The sequence below is a fragment of the Phocoena phocoena genome, chromosome 4 (genome assembly GCF_963924675.1).
Source record: "Phocoena phocoena chromosome 4, mPhoPho1.1, whole genome shotgun sequence".
NCBI classification, from domain to species: Eukaryota; Metazoa; Chordata; class Mammalia; order Artiodactyla; family Phocoenidae; genus Phocoena; species Phocoena phocoena.
The window spans coordinates 85,682,232-85,700,973 of record NC_089222.1 but is presented as its reverse complement, the minus strand read 5'-3'; the positions used below and the strand labels follow the sequence as shown (position 1 = coordinate 85,700,973).

Here is an 18,742-nt window from a genome sequence, read left to right as displayed (position 1 = left end):
GTATCTAACTGTCTAGAGATAAACGTTCCCCTTTGACTTTTTCCTTTCCTTTGTCCAGCTAATCCAGTTTTAAGTCATAAATTGCTAAAAAAAAAAAAAAAAAAAGTACTTTTCCATACCAGTTCTTGTTCCCTGTACTCATCCTAAGAGGTCTTAAATCTGGAACACTTGCTTCCATTTCATCTATTTTTTTTTTTTCCTGGCTACTGAAGTTTTTTTTTTTTTTAAGCACTCATAGCATCCTAGCATAAAGTTCCAAATGTAAGAAGATTGTTGAATTTGAAACTAAAAGAATAAAAGAATCTATGCTCATCTTCTATTCTTGAAGCAAAATGTTTCCCCTTTCCTAAGATGTTGGTGATTATTTAATTTGAAAAGAAGGATAGACAAACTAAAAGCAACTCTATCCTTTTGAAATAGGCACGGACTAGTTTATTTCCTAAAATGTAGGTCAGTTTGGAAGCAGCCCTTTCAGAGGCCAGAACATGGAGTAAGGTCCCACAGCAAGTTCACTGCTCCCCAGCTTAGATCTTCCACTCCAATCTAGCTGCTTCCTTTCTCCAGAGAACAGTCTGTCGACTATTTTGGACTATGAGATATTTGGGAGGAACAGACACAGTAAGAAAAAGTCTACTGCTATGCAGACTTAGATAGTCCATATTGTTATAATGATTACATCACCTCACCAGGAATTCTTTGGGAGTCCTCTAACATTTACAAAAAAAGAGATACTTCATTTGAAGGGAAAGGATGAATATTAGGGTTTAAACCCATCTGGTATTTTTTTCCCCACGTGTTCTATAACAAAAGGTAAATTTTAACCCAATTGCTTAGTTTTTTACATGGCAAATCAGCACTAAGGCAAATGACTCTCCCTCAGATTTGACAAGCAGATAGCTAAATGTGGCCCATACTGCCACCCAAGATCACGTTTCCGGAGGTCCTATAACATCTGTCTACTTTGCTAAGGTTTGTGTAAGGCCACTATTTTAAACGAGCTACTGTCCAATAATTCAAAATACTTTAAAGTGGCTTTTGGCCTTCTTCCATGTGTAACATATGCTGAGTGATTTCATGTCATTTTCCTCTAGATTAAAAAGATATTTTTTTTAATGTCAATTTCTTCTGTTTTACATCATGGGTTGAATGACTTGTTTTTCAAAATATCAAAATTCTAGGCCATGGTTAATTAACTAATGCTCCCTCTGTTGGTAGTAAGTGGAAATACTGGAGTCTTACTTAAGATAGCTATTTCAAAAAGCAAGAGAAAATGGACTATTTCTTGTTTCTGAAGCTGTTTCCCACTAGCTTTTAAAACAGGTCAATTTTGGACAGATAGTTTTTAGTAGGACTCCTCTTAGAAATCACGATGGGTGATACTTAAAGGTCAATTAATCATCCAAGTCTACATTAAAACTACTAGCAAAATATTTACTGAATGAAGGACCACAGGACCAAATGAAACTCACATATACGCCAGTCCAGTCGCACTAACCCTACGAAACATCACCAAGAACTTATGGAAAAGATACAAGTTAACCAATCCTAAAATGTATGAGTAAAACCACTTTAGTTATTATACAGTTGCTTTCCTTGGAAGATTTCTCCTCATTTGTCACACAGTTTTTGTAAATAAGTTGCTGATAGGAAAATTAAATTAAAATGCAAAGTGATTTTGAAACTGAAATACTTTCTTTCCTTCTTTTTTTCTTTTTAAACTGTAGTTTAGTGTTTCTGTTTTGTTTAAAGATTTACCTTTCCCCTTAAGTGTGTTAAAATATGCCCAGCAATGAGATCACCTTTGGAGTTTTCATTAGGTTTAAAAATTCCGATATTTGAGTTGGAATCCCTTTAGGACACTGTCTATAATGGAAAAATCTCTATTCTGATACCTTGATCAGGACCGAGGAGAGAAATCCAAACTAGGAAGAGAGAGTGGCATCTAAGATGACGCAGTGAATTGGTGGCCTTTTGAATGGTGGACGTTGGCATCTGGGAGATTTTTGTTAGTTTCTTTAAAGCCTTACCAACAAGCAAGGGTTAATAAATCATCTAAAGAATAATCATCTTATTTAGCCCTCTCGACCATGGTGGAAATAGAAGGTGATCTTTGAAAGGAAGAAAGTAATTTCGGCATCGAGGCATTCTGACCTGCAACAGGCTTCTGATAACGCCGCTCTCTGTAGCTGTGAAGGGTGAGGAGGGACAGTAGAGTTTTGTGAACTGCTCCTCCCGGCTGACCACAAAAGGAAAGAACACTTTTGTCAAGACCTCTAGACTACTAGTGTTTCATCAAAGAAAAAAAAGGTAAAGTCAATAGAAATTCTAGAATCATAAGATCTCAATGAACTTTCAGAGAAGCAAGAAATCTGTTTCTGAAAGATAAAGTCCCTCCCATGAAAAAGAACAGAATTCTAGATGAATCAGTTGAAAAAAATATTCAGTGGAGCAACATAAGCTTGCTAAAAGTCGAAAGACTACATATCAAAATACAAAGCAGCAGTTCAAATTACAGCAGGGATGGGCTGGCCAGAGGCCCTCATCAACCCAGGCAATACTTAAAATAATAAAAATTAAGAAAAATTTAAAAAAATATGAAGAAAATATCCTTCCTCTCTTTCAAATATAACTTTAATTGCCTTTTATTCTTTCTATCTGGAAGCAGTATCGCTAACCTTAACAGTCTTGACTTACCAAAAAATATATATATGTGTGTGAAATAAAATAAAAGAGAAGGGATTGGTGGCAGTGTATGCAAAACCAAAATGAAAAAAAAAATTACTTTTAACAATCTCACTTTTTTTGTTTTTTTTTTTACACAAATACTGTTGTAAATATATTAAAAAAATCAGCATTCTATCTGGTAAACGTCACTTTTGCCCCTCTATAAAATTTTGAATTAAAAAAGCCTCAAGAACTTTTTATTATTCCCCCCCCCTCCATTTCTCTTTCTTTTTCTCTTCCACAAGAATATATCCTGACACTTTTTTTTGTTTGTTTTTGTTTTTTGCAAAGATTGTTGGAAATAATCCTTCTCTTGTACCTAGAAACGTAGGTGCAAACCTCTGATATCTTTGTTTTATCTGCATTCCTGCCTTTCATGAAAGTCCCTCTTGATTGTGCTGAGTCTGGGGCTCAGCGAAGACACTGAATAAATACGATAGCCACTGTTGCTTGATGCTTGTCCAAGTCTTCCTGGCTTCTGCTGAAAGGGGGGGGCATGGAGAAGGTGGGCCAGGGTGTGTGGACCGAGCAGAATCTGGGGGAGAAGCCTGCCGTCTGCCTTTCCCACACCACCAAACCCACTCCCCTTCCCACACCCACAGCCCTTGCATGAAATCAGACAACGTTGGGGGTGGAAAACAGCAGGGCCTTTCCCTCTGGGTTTTCAACCAGAAAGTGATATTCCACAGTTTTAACTGGTTACTGTGAAGTCCAAGCGGCCAGAATTGTGAAAATGTCCACTGAAACACTGCAAGCGGTGTACTTAAAGACAGTAGGCCTTTTAGATTTTGTTATATATTTTTGTAGTGCTCTTCACAAGTGAAAAAAGAAAATTTTTTTTTTTTACTTTTTTTTTTAAAGATTTTTTTGTAAAGAAGGGTTGTATTTAGAGGCCAGTAGCTAGAGATCCAACCAGTGGACCTCCTGAAGCACTACCAGGCCTTAAGGCCACCATCCGAGGGAGACTGGGAGAACTATTATTCCCCTGAGCCTCCGAAATGTAATGTACCAGCAGGCAAAAACAGTTCTTCATGTAGTACAAAATGAAACGAAACAAAAACAAAAACAGAAAGTAAAAACGAAACCAAAACATTTCTTAAATTCTAGTGCCATAGCTTTTTTTCGTTTGTTTCTTTTTTGTTGTTTTGTTTTGTTCATAAGAAAGAGAGAAAGATACTACTTATCCGTCAGACACATGCATCCTCATGTGGTCGTTGAACTGCTCGATTTGGTCAAACTTTGCTGGACAGACGGAGCAGACGTAGGTGGTCCCCTCCGTGCAGGCCACCACCCCTGGGGGGCCAGCTCGGGCCCCTGGGGGTGTGCCTGCGGGAGGGGTCCCATTGCTGGCACTGTGCAGGGCCACGTGTCGCTCCAGGAGGGTCTTGTGGGAGAACTTCTTTTTGCAGATGTAGCACTCATAGGACTTCTCGCCCCGGTGGAGGCGCATGTGCACGTTGAGGGAACTCTTCTGGGTGAAGCGCTTGTTGCAGATACTACACTGGTACGCCCTCACTCCCGTGTGTGTCACCATGTGCTTGATAAGGTAATCCTTTAAGGAGAAGGAGCGCCAACAGATGCTGCATTGGTGGGGCTTCTCACCTGTTCACGTGGGAAGAGACAGCAAGTGGGACAGAGCGAGACACAGCGAGGGAGGGAGAATGAGAGACAGAAAAACAAGACAACAGAAAACAAAAACAAAAACATTAAAAAAAAAAATCTGATTGGTTAACGGATCACCCCTGATTGGAAAGATCCAGTCCTTCCTGGCCTCTCATGTTCTGAGAAAACTTGCTTTAAGGTGCTGCCAGGACAGTCTAGAGTTTTCCATGTCCCCATGCCAGAAAATGTCTCTCTTGGAAAGCTACTCGACATTCCCCAGTAAAAGTCTTCCAAGGTCATTCTGTGGAGAGAAGGGAGTGCTACTTTATAGGGGTCATTTTCAGTGCCATCATTCGGGGATTTAACTGTGTGTTTGCCATTTGCATTATCAAACAAATATAAGAAATGAAAGAGAGAAAAGTTCTTTGGAGACATGGGGTCTCTAGAATCTTTGGGAACTAAGGTTGGTGGTCACACAGCTTGGCTCTTTGGGGACAGTCTCCATTTCTGGTATTTTGTCTAGTAAATGCACTCGTGCTTTGATGATAGGTCTGGAAAATATTGCCCATGATAGGAATAAGTCATTCTGAAGAGCTATACCTTTGATTTTTATCTATTTTAGACAGCAATCTTCCTAAAATGTAACTTGAGAGAGTTAATTGGCTATTCTGTCTGGACTGCCCTGAGCTGCAGATTGGCCTTGTCTGGTGTGGAGGTTGAGTAGGTGGTAGACAACACAGTGATCTCAGAGTCAAATGGTCCTGTTCAAATCCAGGCACCGACGGATGGCCTGCCACTCTGACAAATCTGCAAATGCCTCTGAGGTGTACAGTTCTGCGTACCTCACTGTGCTGGTGTTGACATAAAATACATACGAAATCACTTTGCAGACCACCAAGAGTGGTGTGGGAATACTTGCCTGGTGTTCTTATTACAAGACTATCCACCAACGCCCCCTTCCCCCATTAAATGCTTCCATACGCCTTTTCTGAACTCTGGGGTCAGTTTTTAAAATAGTTTTCTCTTTCTTTGCTCTCAGTGTGTTGGCTGAAACCCTTCTATCTCCTCAGTTTACTGCTTTGGTTTGCTGTGGGCTTAGAGACCAAATGATCAAGCTTGCTAAAAACTGTAACGTAAGTAAGAATATTGTCACCGAATGACCACATGAAATATTCTTCTATAAGTAACGTCCACGGGCCTGTAACATCTCTTTGGATGAAGAGAGACTTGTTTTTGTTGGTGCTGTTTGTTCTAGGCTCTGCTCTTGGCGGGTGAGATGAACTACATTACGGTGTTTCCATCTTTCCCAACTCACCGCTGGTTGCCCAATGCAGGCACCCACCTCAGAGAGGAAAGGCTGTCCATGTACTCTTCCATAACTCAGCCCAAAGCCCCAAGCCTCTGAAACTCTCTGTGGTAATATTTCAACCTCTGGACGAGGCATCAGGGTAGGAAATCTAGTTCTTGAATTTGAGTTAACATCCATTGAAAATATGTGCCTTGACTGTGTTTCCATTTTTTCCATCATGAAACAGAAGAGGTTTGATGTGTCATGGGGATGATGGCAATGAAAACCACCACCACGTATTCTGTGCTTACTGTGTGCCGGGCTCACGGCTCGTGATCTGCTTTATGAAACTTTACCTCAACAGAAAGCTTTTTCATTGTGTTTATAAACATAAAAAGATATATTTTGAAGCACACAATCCTAAGAAATGGCTATTTGGTTCAGGAATGACTCCACAAATTTCTAAACCAATTTCCTTGATCTTTGAACTTTTTCCTTTAGTTATTCACAAACGTTTTGGCCTAGCTCCCTCTCCCCTCTGCCGTCTTCCAGTCTCCTTTCCCTTCATCCTCACTGATGAAAAAGCATGAGCCATAGGATTGACGAGTTAGAAGAGTTTCACTTTTACACTAAAATGGGGAAATTTAGGGAAGCCTCATTCCTAAATGAAGAGTTCAGTCTCTGCATGGTGTTTATGTAGGTACATTTTTTTGAAATGAGAGATTCCCTAAGAGAGACAGTCATGCATGTTATTTTTAGTTGGAACATTTCTGTCAGCTGTAAACATGCTTGGAACTCAAGCTGGTCTTTACCATCCTTGTGCTTTCAGTACACTTTCTAGAGGCTATATGCTAGGCCGGCCGACTATCTTTTAAAATATGTTCACCTGTCACCTCTAACGGGAAGTGTGCCTTCTTAATTCCAGATGGTATTTTGGCTGCTAGGAAGTTAAAACTTTGTGTTAAAAATTCTCCTGCTGTTTGAAACTTTCACCTTCTTATAGTGTATTTTTCCTCTAGGCAAGGTCAGTGAGGATGGCTTTTTACTTTCACACCCTTCTAATCTGACTATAAGTTGATACTTCACAGTCGTCATCTTTCCCTCTATAGCATATATATGTCTTGATATGTTGTTTGTATGTACCTAGTATTGGTTCAGCCATTAATTATCCATGTGACCCTGGGTTTTCTAAGTGTTTTCATCTCTCTGGGTTTGTTTCCCCTTCTCTAAGTGAGGAGTTGGACCAAGCACTTGCCATGTCCCTTTGCAGATTTAGTGGCCTTCTGCCCACCATGGGCCATGCCCCAGAGGACTCTGGTCCAGGTCTTGTCAACACATGACCTGAGGGCAACTTGCTTAAATCACTCAATGCATCAGCAGTCCCACATTTTAAATAGGACAAAGTATCCTGCCACAGAAAAATGGTGTGATAGTTAATGAGTAAAAATGTTTGCAAAGCACTTGGGAGCTCCATAAAGGAAAGTGCTCTAAAATTATTCAGGTGCTGTGCTGGTGGAGCATAGGCATTCCAGGAACTGTCTTACTAAACAGGGTGCATTTTCGGATTAGTCAGGTATGAACAACTCATTTCTTTATGTATGGATGTGAAACTATATCACTCACTAGAAATGAGTGATTCTTTCCTTTTATTTTCCTGCATATTACTTATAGTGATCCCCAAAGGACTTTCAACATTATACATGAAATGGATGTGGTCTGTTGATTATTGCTCTCAGTATGGAGGAGTGAAGTTAAGACGAGTGGTAGTGGATGGCTTTCCAGGTCTGAGCCTATGGCCAGGAATGGTAAGTCTGATTCGTTAGAAAGGGACACAAAGGGCTAAGCAGACAGTAGAATTAGACACAGGACGGGGAAGCTCGTATAAGCCCCTGTACTTTAAAATGATCCATTTTGGGGCCATACAGATGCAGGAGTCAGATATGAACTCCATTTCCTTGGCTGAATGACCTGGGCATGTTACTTCACCTCTTTAAGCCTCAGTTTCCTTATCTGTAACTTGAGAATAATACAATTAAGCACCTGTCTTGTGAAGGTATTTTGAAAATTAAAGCGATAAAGCACTTTGCACAGAGTATGTGATCATTTCAAGAAAAATTCCACCGGTCCCTTCAGCACAAAGGAAGTGGTGATAAATGAAATCAACTGAAAAATGACTTCCATGGCATGGGGAAGCCAACACAAGATTGTGAAAAAGTTGTTTCAGGTAATCAATAAAGCAAGTGATTATACTGCAGGTATGCAATTCAGAGTTAAGGGTCTAGTCTCGGCTACAAATGCTAACGGAAAGAAGTGGCACCATGAATAAAATGTCAGCGAATAGCATAGACAGAGGATTTCTTAGCAGGCAGCAACTGAACTCTGGAGGCTGAAAAACCAGACAGCAAGTGGAGGAACAGAAGAGGCGGCAGTGTCCTTTACAATCCCATGGGTTGGGGAATAGTGAATGCATATATTTGTCTCCATTTTTGGATGCCTGCTCTCTAAAGCATCAACTTTTCAGCTCCTTCTTGTGGACCAGCACTGACACTCTACCATGACTGACAGTGAGAAAAAAAAAAAAAAGAGGAAGAAAGATACTGTTAGGTTAGTAGATGCAGAGGGTCTGCCCAAAGTTTGGGGCTGAGCCACCCCAATTCTGAATAGTGACCTCTGTATTGGGGGCTCAGCAAGAACCCATTTATTCTGCTGAATCTTTTTTTATTCTAACCAGGCTTCTTCTAGGCTGCAAAGAGGACAGTGGATGCTGTTACCAGGACACTTGTTTGAAACACGGTTCCCACCTGTCTCTCGCAATCTCTCGGCCTCTCCATCATCTGCTCTAGCATACACCTTCCTTCAGGTGAGTAGAGTGGTGGTGGAGGAGGGGGTCAGAAAACCAAGCCTGGGTGCTTGGTGAGAGGGCAGACAGCAGGGAAGGAAGGGGCGAGCAGGGGCAGGGGAAGGTGGCTACTGCCAAGGAAAGCAGAAGGGGTCCTGGAAATTGTAAGTCCTCTGAAAGGGGAAACTCAAGACTGGAACAGAAAATGGGAAAGGTTCCGTGACAAGAATGGAAGGTGCTCAGCTCGGGTCATGCAGAGCCTTCACTGGCTGGAGAGTCTGCTCTCCACCCAGAGAAGTCGAGTTGGAGCTGGGCCTTCACGACCACCTGCCAGCCTTTCTCTCCAGTTCCAGGGATGCAGTCCTGGTGCCACCTTGGACTGTGAGGCTGTCTAGGGGGGACTGCCTACTGGGGACACACTGCATTCACAGAACCTCTGTGGCTTTAGCAACAACTAAAAATTTTAAAGCTCTCAGGGACCTTCACCCACATGACTTGACTTTTCTTACAAGTTTATGAGGGGGTAGATGTTAACATCCCCAGAAGATGTTCTCTCCATTAGAGTGGTAGAATAACATCCTGCAGGTCCCTCTACAAGTCAGTAATAGCTGAGAGTATGACACCAGCTGAGCCAGATATCCCCTCCTTCTCCAGTTAACAATTTCCTGCTCTCTAGATTATGCTGCAAAATGTATGATGCTGCTATAAAACACGACATGTAAGTTCCTAAATGGCTTGGGTAACTTTAAGGTGCTACAGGTAAGTGCTTTCACATAAATTATGCTATTTGATTCTCAGAGCAACCATGTAAACTAAGTACTATTAAAATCTGTACCTATGTGACAAAAAACTGAGGCTCAGATTGACTACAGAATTTACCTAAAGTCACTAGGTCAGAAAGTGGTAAAATCAAGGCTTTCTCACTTCAAACCTTATACTTGTTCATTACTTCACTGGCTTGATACAATTAACAGCCCAAGCTCTATATGAGGAGGATCACATCACGATCTTGATCTCACTATTATTACTATATGGATGACATTGTTATGTGACTATCATCACTATATCTACTTATATAAAATTCATGGCCAAAATAGCTGAGCTTCTTAAAGTAACAAAGAAAATAATTAATCGTCCAGAGGACACTAATGGGCATTAGTGACTATCGGGTGGGCTGTTGATACTATGATTCAGAAAAGGCCCAAATGTCTACCATTTGTTGGTGAAGAAAACACAAGTGGGAACACATAGTCTTTGTGTATAGAAAAAGAATAAAAGAAAAAGAAATCTAAGTCTTGCTGAGAAAATAATGCATTTATATATAAGTCCCCTGAATTAAATTCTCCTGGAAAGCATGCTCACATATTTTCTCCTGGAAACTGAGTGACCATTCATTCACTCACTCTACAAATATTTGTTAAGCAACTACATATGCCTGTATTCATCTATGGATTTTAAAGCAAAAGTCCTAAGATTGGGTCTTAAAAGAAAGTTCTGTCTGAAGAGCACTGCCAGATAAAATACATGGCACCAGGGCTTCCCTGGTGGCGCAGTGGTTGAGAGTCTGCTTGCCGATGCAGGGGACACGGGTTCGTGCCCCGGTCCGGGAGGATCCTGCATGTCGCGGAGCGGCTGGGCCAGTGAGCCATGGCTGCTGAGCCTGCGCGTCCGGAGCCTGTGCTCCGCAACGGGAGAGGCCACAACAGTGAGAGGCCCGTGTACACAAAAAAACAAAAAAAAACAAAAAATACGGGGCTTCCCTGGTGGCGCAGTGGTTGAGAGTCTGCCTGCCGATGCAGGGGACACGGGTTCGTGCCCCAGTCCGGGAAGATCTCACATGCCACGGAGCGGCTGGGCCCATGAGCCATGGCCGCTGAGCCTGCGTGTCCGGAACCTGTGTCCCACAGCGGGAGAGGCCACAACAGTGAGAGGCCATGTACCACAAAAAAAAAAAAACAAAAAAAAACAAACAGCAAAAAAAATACATGGCACCAGATTAAATCTAAATTTCAGATAACCAATGAATACTCTTTTAGTATAACTACACCACATATATTGAATGGGACATACTTAGACTAAAAATTATTTGTTGTTTATCCAAAAGTTCAAATTTAACTGGGCATCCTGTATTTTTGTTTGCTAAACCTGGCAACCCTGTACCCGGTGATAAATAAATACCCTGAACGCCATCTTAGTCAGTTTTGTTATTATGTGTGCAACTTTGTTATATAGGGCAAAGTACAAACAGACAGAACGTGGTATCTGAAATGTGCTCAGATCCTTGGAGAAAGTACTTAATATATAAACGTGCAAAGTATTTTTGCATTATTTCTATGGAACTACATAATACAATAAATAAACAACTCTGGAAATAGGCCACTTTTCTGTTTGGAAGTGATTAAATATCATTAGAGAAGGATTCAACTCATTCATTGATGAAATATTTCTTGAATGTTTACTATGTGTAAGGTATTATGCTGGGTATATTGAAGTATAAGATATATATTTCTTTATATATCATATATATGTAATTATATATAAAATTGTTTCTGTTTTCACAAAGTTTACATTCTAATGGGAAGGCATAGAGGCACCTACATAATGATAAGTCATTGTTATAAGTCAATGTTAAGTGCCAGAAGGGGACATTTGCCATGGAACCTTCCATATGCAAGATATTTGCTTCCATAACATAATTTATCACTATAAAATCAAGCTGTTGTCCATAACTATGTTTTACTTTTTCCAAACACATAGGTTCTTGTGAGTGGAATTTTGGGGAACAATGTTATGTAACAAAAGCAACCTGAAGCCATCCTCCTTCTAATCACCCAGGCCATCTAGGGAAGCGATTCCCAACTTAGTGTGAATCAGGGCTTGTTAAAACATAGATTGCTGGGTTCCCTCACCAGAGTTTCTGATTCAGGTCTGGGATAGGTTCGAGAATTTGCATGTTACTGCTATGGGGATCACACTTTGAGAAGTACTGCTCCCACGTTATCTTTGAATTTTCCCTATTGCTTGGCTTCCACATCCACGTTCATACCCAGGCTTATCCTCCTATGTCCTCTGTCTTTTCCTTCCCTCCCATTCCTTTGACTTTTGCTTTTTCTCTTAGGAGAGGGCATAGAGGAGTCCTGCTTTGTTCCATGACAGGATGGTTTGTGTTATCTTTGCTTTTTTCCAATTCTCTTGTTTTCAAATGTGTACTTAACTCTTGTTTTTCTTCCTCACAACTTTTATGAAGCTGCAGTAAAGCGAACTTGAGAAACTCCTAGAAGAGATGAAGTCCTACCATGGTTTGTTTGGCAGTAGATAGAGTGGTTTGGTGAGAGATTTTCTTGAAAAAATCCTTAAGGGATGAAAAAAAAAGTTCATGTTATGGAGGAAGTTCAAGGGAAACCCAAGGGGTATCACATTGCTTCAGCATTTGAATTCCAGTGAAGAAGGAAACATGTCAAGAGTTTATTACTCAGAGATTGGAGATAGAGCAAAAAAACTCAATGCCTCTGGGAGTGGAGGGGGCTAAAGTAACGATGACGATTTTTTTTTTTTTAAAAAAAACATTAAGTAGCACTTTACCTTTTATGAAAAGCTCTCACATGCATAATACCATTACAGCTACTCAAAAGGTGGGAAATTATTATTTTCACTTTAAACTCAAAGAAACTGAAGGTAATGAAATTAAATGACTTGCATAAGGTCACAGTTAGAGGAACCAAAACCGAACCCAGATAATCTAATTCCAGCACAGTCGTCTTTCACTATGTCCCTGCTCTAAGTTTCAGTGTTATAATCATTATGGAATATTCTCTACAACCAGAGCTTCCTTGGTTCTCTAAGGTAGAGCTTAGCTCCGAGGTGAATACGATGGACTACTTATTTGTTACAATCACGTCCTTTCAATGAATATGTGGATCATTAACATAGAGTTAGAATTCAGGTCTCAGGATCGATTCTCTGCAGTTGTTGAAAGCAAGTATCATTTACACTAAAACTTGCAGTTGCTAACCTGCAAAGCCAGTTATCATGCATAGTGGCTGTGATGGAGAACCTGTTTCTTTCCTTTTAGCTCTGTCAAGCGACTCTTTCTTGGTAAGATTCTTTTATGTTAGACCATAGGTAAGAATACAGAATCCATCTCTACTCTTCCAAGTATTCTAGAAAGTATCTACTTTCTAGAATCTTATTTTAGACTAACATTTGGACTTTCTGCTGTGGATTATTATCATTTCCACTGGGCTCCTGTAAAGTTGGGAGGTCCCACTTTTTTGATGTTTTCCCAAGAAACTGGAGAAAACTTTGTTTTGAAATGTCGGCCAAAGTGAATCCAGGTCCTGAATTACTTCCATATGTTCAGGCTGTCTTGCCTTTTGAAAACCTAGACTAACTGTTCCTAAACTTTGTTAGGTTATAGACTACTTCACTCAGACAAAAGTCTTGATAGAGAGATGACCGTTCCAAACTGCCACTGCCAAATGATTCGGGGGTGAAAGGGAGGACTGTTGATTCTTTTAAATGAGGCGCTTGAGTCATATATGTACATTTATCGCTCCTGGATGTGGCCAGGCTATACACACCAACAGAAAGACCTTCAAAATTTACTGAGGAACTTCATAGTTTACTAGAGATCTGAAGGCTACCCTCTGAGCATAACTCAGATTTATAAAATGACTTTACTTGTAGCTTTTGTATCTGTGATGTCTAAATTTGCAAACCCATTGCTGGTTTTCTTATGGGCAAATCTAGTTATTTGGGTTAACCACAGAATCCTTTGGTGAATCCACTGAATAAATGTGTTTATACACCCAAAAGACACTTTTCGGTAGTACGCTAAAAATTTTATGTTCCAGATTTAAAGCCTTATTTCAATACGTGATCTAACAGAGTGTGTAAACTTTATATCTGCTAGGTCTACTGGAAGAGATGCAAAGAAGGTGAGTAGAAATGTTCATGGATCCAAGACCAGCAAAGTCAACTTTGGCTAAGAATACACTTCCACAAATGATCTCTTTTTTTTCCCCTTAACCCTTAATTTGATGGATTTATAAGATAGCTGCTCAGAGAAGGAAAGGACATAAACTATGGGAGGGCACTCTGTAAACCATAAATTGCCACATAAATAAAAATGTTACTATTTGATTAATTTACTAAATAATGATCATACCGTACCACATGGAAAATGTCCTCGATTGATCTCAGGTTATTAGATATTCACATTTACCCTGAGTAAACATAGTGACTTACTACTACTACCTGATTTTCTCCCTGAATTCAGTAGCGAGTCACTATGTTTTCTGGAGGTATGAAAACTCATCTTTAAGGATTCACGTAAAGGCACATGCGTGGATTTACGTACTGTCCTGACTTAAGCTGAACTGCAAAGAAGGAAAATTGCATCTTAGGTAATGTTCTATTTCAGTTGCTCACTTCCATGTTGATGTGTCTGTTGCTGTCCTTCCCTTCTATTCCCCAATTTAAATTGAACTGCTTTATGTCCTATCCCCTGGCTATTCCTGCTAGCTGACCTCAGAAACAATGCTGCTTTGAGTAACCAACTTGTTTTCACGTATTGTAATTCATGTATGTAACTTCCCCCTGACAATTTATTTGTCATTTAACAGGGACATTCTGGAACTAGAGGTTTACCTAGAGAGACGAATGACTCTCTTAATAGGAATTCCAAATATGGTGATCAACATCGGGGTAGGTATTTTCAGGTACAAGAGAATCCATGTGAAATCATATCACACATGTGGTCCCTTATATGGAGGAGCATCCGTGGAGCTCTGGCTTCTATGCCTGTCCCATTACAGAACTAGGATAGGGCTCTGGCTGGGAGGTCAGGAGATCTTAGCTCTAGAATCATGAACTCCAGGGATGAAAGACCATCTTGCCCAACTACTCGCCTGATGGATGATTGAATCGCCTGTATAACATCGCTATGAAATGATCTTCCATTCTCTCCTTGAACACCTCTAATTACAGGAGCTCACTCCCTTTGGAAGTTGTCTGCCTGTCTTAGAGCAACTCTGCCTGTTAAGAAACTTCCTATTTTATTTAACCGAATCTCTCTATAGCTTCCATTCATTGGTCCATTTCTACATTTTGGACCCAAACAGAACAAGCTTAAGGGATCTTCCCTCCAAACCATTTAAATAATACTAACAGTGCGGACAATAGCTACCATTTATACAGTACTTATTATGTGCTGAAAATTGCTTTAAGAGCTTCATATATATTAATTCATTTAGTCCTCAAAACAGCACTACAAGAAAGAAATCTCACTACTACCCCCATTATATAGACAAGGAAACTAACGTATAGAGAGGTTAAGCAACTTTGCCAAGAGGACAAAGCGCGGTAGGCACTTTCAATTCAAACCTAGGCACTGTTGAACACCTCTGGCACCTCAGCAATGACTCACATGCCATGGCTTCACGTCCCTTTCCATCTTACTCATACTCCTCTGAGTGTGCCTCAGTGAGTCTACTGTCCTTTCGAAAGGGAGTACACAGAACTGACTGTGGTATCTAGATGTGGAAAATAGAGAACAAGCACTAGAAGACAGAGCAGGTCTATCAGTCCTCCTCATTTCAGGGACCGTAAGTGCAGCCTCCGCTTGCATCAGCCTTGTTGTGGCCTCCTCCAGCTGATGGTTCATATAAAACTTACTACAGACTAAAACCCTCATCCCTGCTCTGCCTGCATGACTCTGTCTGTAACACAAGGTGACTGGAGTATATGATCTCCAAGGACTTTTCCAGTTCTAACCATCCAGGATCAAAAACATATTTCAAAGTTCAGTGAAGTTAAGGAATGCTGTGCCTGCGAATTCTGTATTAGGTTTTCTCGTTTGGCCCTTTTCCACAAAGGGTTTCTGTGACTTTGTCTTTCTGTGACAGGGCGCTTGGTTCCTGTGATGGGGGCATAGTCGGGGCTTCTAGAAGATCATTTACAATGGGGTCTTCCTTAAAATCTGAAAGATGACTCCGTACCTTCCCTTGCACCTGCTGCCCTGCCCCCCCTTCCCCAGCCCCCTCAGCCCCTCCCCCCGCTGCCAGCTCTCCGGGGGCGGGGGGGGACTGCGCTCACCTGTGTGTACGAACATGTGCTTGACGTAGTTCTGTTTGGCGGTGAAAGTCTTGTTGCAGAGAGTGCACTCATAAGGCTTTTTTTCGCCCTGCCCACTGGCTGTGCTGTGGCCGGCGGATGGGGCCAGGGGCTGTGGCGCTGGCAGCTGTGCAGTAAAGGTTGACAGGCCGGGCTGGGACACTGTCACAAACTGGGTCTGCTGGCCTGCCAAGGGCTGTGGCAGGCTGAAGAGGAAAGGCTTGGGGCCGCTGCCCGCGGGCTGGGTGGTGAAGAGGGCCGGCAGGTAGGTGTTGCCGGCTGTGCCAATGACCTGTGTGTTGCTGGTTAAGGTCAGAGGCATCCTCAAGTTGCTGGTGAGGGTTTCCGTCTGGCGTAAGTAGAGCTGGGTACTTGGCAGTGGCTGCCCGATGGACGTGTTGACCGCAGGCTGCTGCAGGGCGCTCTTGTCGGAGCTGTTGCTTACGGCGATCACCGTGCTGTCCAGCTCCACCTCGTTGCTTCTTTCCGGGGACGAGGCACCGGTCTCTAGCTGGTGCGGCTGCGGGGCGCCCTCAGCCGGGGCTTCCGCAGCCTGCTCAGGTTGGGCGGATTCGGCCTGGCCGTCCCGCGCCGCCCCAGGCCCGAACTGCTGCTCCACAGAGTCGGGTTCGGTGCCTATGGAGGAGCTGACGCCCGAGTCGAAGCTTTCGCCCTTGGGTTCACTCTCGGTGCCCTCGGCCTGGTCGGTGTCTTCCGTACACTCCTCGGACTCGTTGCGCTCCAGGATCTGCACCCTTTGCTGCCCGTAGTAGTCGTAGTCGTCCTCCATCTCCTGCTTGATGTGGATGTTGCCCACCAGGGTCTGGATGCGCACCGGCCGGGGCTGTTTGCGGCAGTGCGTGGTCTCGGGGGTGGTGGACAGGTATCGCTCCATCTGCTGTGAGCGCTCGTGGATGCGCGTGATCCAGCTGGGGTCTTCCATATGGTGGTCGCGGGGCAGGCCGAGCGCCGTCTCGTGGTGGCTGACCACCGCACCGCTGTAGAAGGAGCGCTCGCCGCTGCCGTTCTGCATGGAGCATGCATAGAGCGCCGAGTAGATCCTGTCCACGCTGTGCTGCGGGTGGCTCTGCAGGTAGCCCGATTCGGTGTCGCTGCTCTGGCCCGAGGTGCCCGACTCGGGAGTGCCCCGTGGCGTGTCCTGGCCCGAGTCCTGGATCCCCGGGAACACATCGCCCACGTTCTGCGACACGATGCGCGTGCACTCATCGATGACCGTTTTGATCTGCAGGATGCTGGCGGCCGTCAGGATCTGCAGGGCTTCCGACTGCGAGACGCGCAGCACGCCACTGTACATGAAGTCAATGAGCTTTTGCACCGACTGCACCGACACCACGGACGGGATCTCAATGTCGCTGTAGCCCAGCAGCAGCTTGTCCTGGAAGAAGGGGCTGCCGGCTGCCAGCACGCAGCGGTGTGCGCGCAGCATGCTCCCGTGGATGCGCACCGTCACGTCACAGAAGTGGCCACGGTTGCGCTGCTCGTTGAGGGTCTCGAGCACGGAATTGCTGAAGTTGTGAAGGTTGATGCTGTGAATGCGCTCGGTCATCCCCTTGCAACTGATGTCACCTGCACGGCAAGAGAGACACAAGACAGGGCGTGGGTCAGAGCTAGCTGACTGCATCCCTAAAATCTAGGCCTCAGGTGGGCAATGCTCATGGGCCCTAGAATCATTCCCCCCACCGCCGCCTTGCAGACACAAGCAGGCTCTGTGGCTTTGCACAAGGGTCAACTTGTGGGTGTGATGTCCTATGGGAACAAGGCCTTGAATTTTGTTCCAGCAGTGCTCCAGCTATTTTGGTGTATTGAATCCATTTTAACCCCGTGGACCTTCAGCCAGGGTTGTCAGTTGAAGCAGGGCAGCCTAAAACACAGATGGGTCATTGCCTGCTATACTACAACTTCAGCAAAGAGGGACTGAAAGGCAAATGCAAGACTTGTTCTCATGAAACTCTGCCTCCACTTTAGGCTTAAGCAGGCCCTTTAAGAAAGCTTACATTTTCCTTAACTTATCAAAATTTTTTACTTTATTCATAGACAGCAAAAATACTTACAGTTAAATTCCTTTCCTATTAATGTATATGGCACATTCCCCAAAGCCATACGAGGTATGCAAAAATTCTTGGAAAATTCAACCCAGTCTAAGATATCCACTCAACAGCTGCCACCATGTTTTCCAGTTGAGGGACAGGCTCTAGAATGCAATCTGCTGGCTAAAGGGGCACTTGCCCACTGCTTTCTGTATCTATGCATTTTTCTCATCATCTCTCACAACCTGTTTGAGTACTTTCTAGGGTGGCTGTCTGTGATGTGGTGGTTGTCTGAATTTTCTGAGGCTTACTGAAGAAGAAATGTTAAACAGGTCAAAGATGGCAGTGTTGACCTGGGAGACTAGAGTACACTAGGTGACCACAGTTGCCATTCAAACTGGGCACTTTTAAGAGTGAAAGGGAGCACTGTTGATAATTAGGTCAGGACAGCAGGAGTAAACCCTGAGTGGGATGTACGATCACCCGGAAATTGGGTGCTCTCTGTGCTTGATAGAGGGAGGTATCAAACAGCTCCCAGTAGGAAGGCAGCAGTCAGCTACGTGGAGGATGTGGATAGCCTGACCTATTGCCACCCATATATCCCAGGCTGTGCAGGCAAGGGATAATATTGGTAACATCTAGACCCCAGATTGAGAAGGATAACAGGTGTCTATAACACTGAGTTTTAGGGCTTTCCTATTTTTCTACTTTACCTCTCTAAAGAATCCCTCTCTCCAAACCATTCTTCAGATTCCCCATTCTTGCCTTCACAACTGAACGATCAGCTTGAGGGAGGCCAAGTAAGTAGGCTTTCAAAACCAGGTGACCCAAGTATGGATTGTTGGCTGTGACCCAGATCCTTATATCTTGTTAGAAGTAACCCAGAGGTAATGGCCTACACACAGAGGAATGTCCACCTCCTCACTTTCTTTCTCTTCTGTCCTAGGAGAGAGGGCCAGCTCAGGGAAGTCTGAGCTCAACTAGATTTTCTACCTTGCTACGCCCTACCTCCTCATGCTGTCTGAGTTCAGTGGATATGACCTCATTCTTATATACTAATTCATTTCCTTTGCTCTCAACCTCTTTGCTCTCAGCCTCACATATATCCACTTAACTTAGTAAATGCCT

General features: G+C 43.1%; 1 protein-coding gene across 11 annotated transcripts in view; it reads right to left on the bottom strand.

Annotated features, from left to right (window-relative positions):
- Positions 1-3,571: 3,571 nt before the first annotated feature.
- The window catches only part of ZBTB20 (zinc finger and BTB domain containing 20), a 798,335-nt gene continuing 783,164 nt past the window's right edge, over positions 3,572-18,742 (bottom strand). For all 11 annotated transcript variants that reach the window (XM_065875980.1, XM_065875981.1, XM_065875978.1 and 8 more), the window contains 2 exons: positions 15,549-17,153; positions 3,572-4,326 (listed from right to left, as the gene is read on the bottom strand). In XM_065875980.1, coding sequence (XP_065732052.1) covers positions 3,905-4,326; positions 15,549-17,133 — 2,007 coding nt within the window. In that variant the 5' untranslated portion in view covers positions 17,134-17,153 and the 3' untranslated portion in view covers positions 3,572-3,904. The remainder of the gene's footprint in view (positions 4,327-15,548; positions 17,154-18,742) is intronic.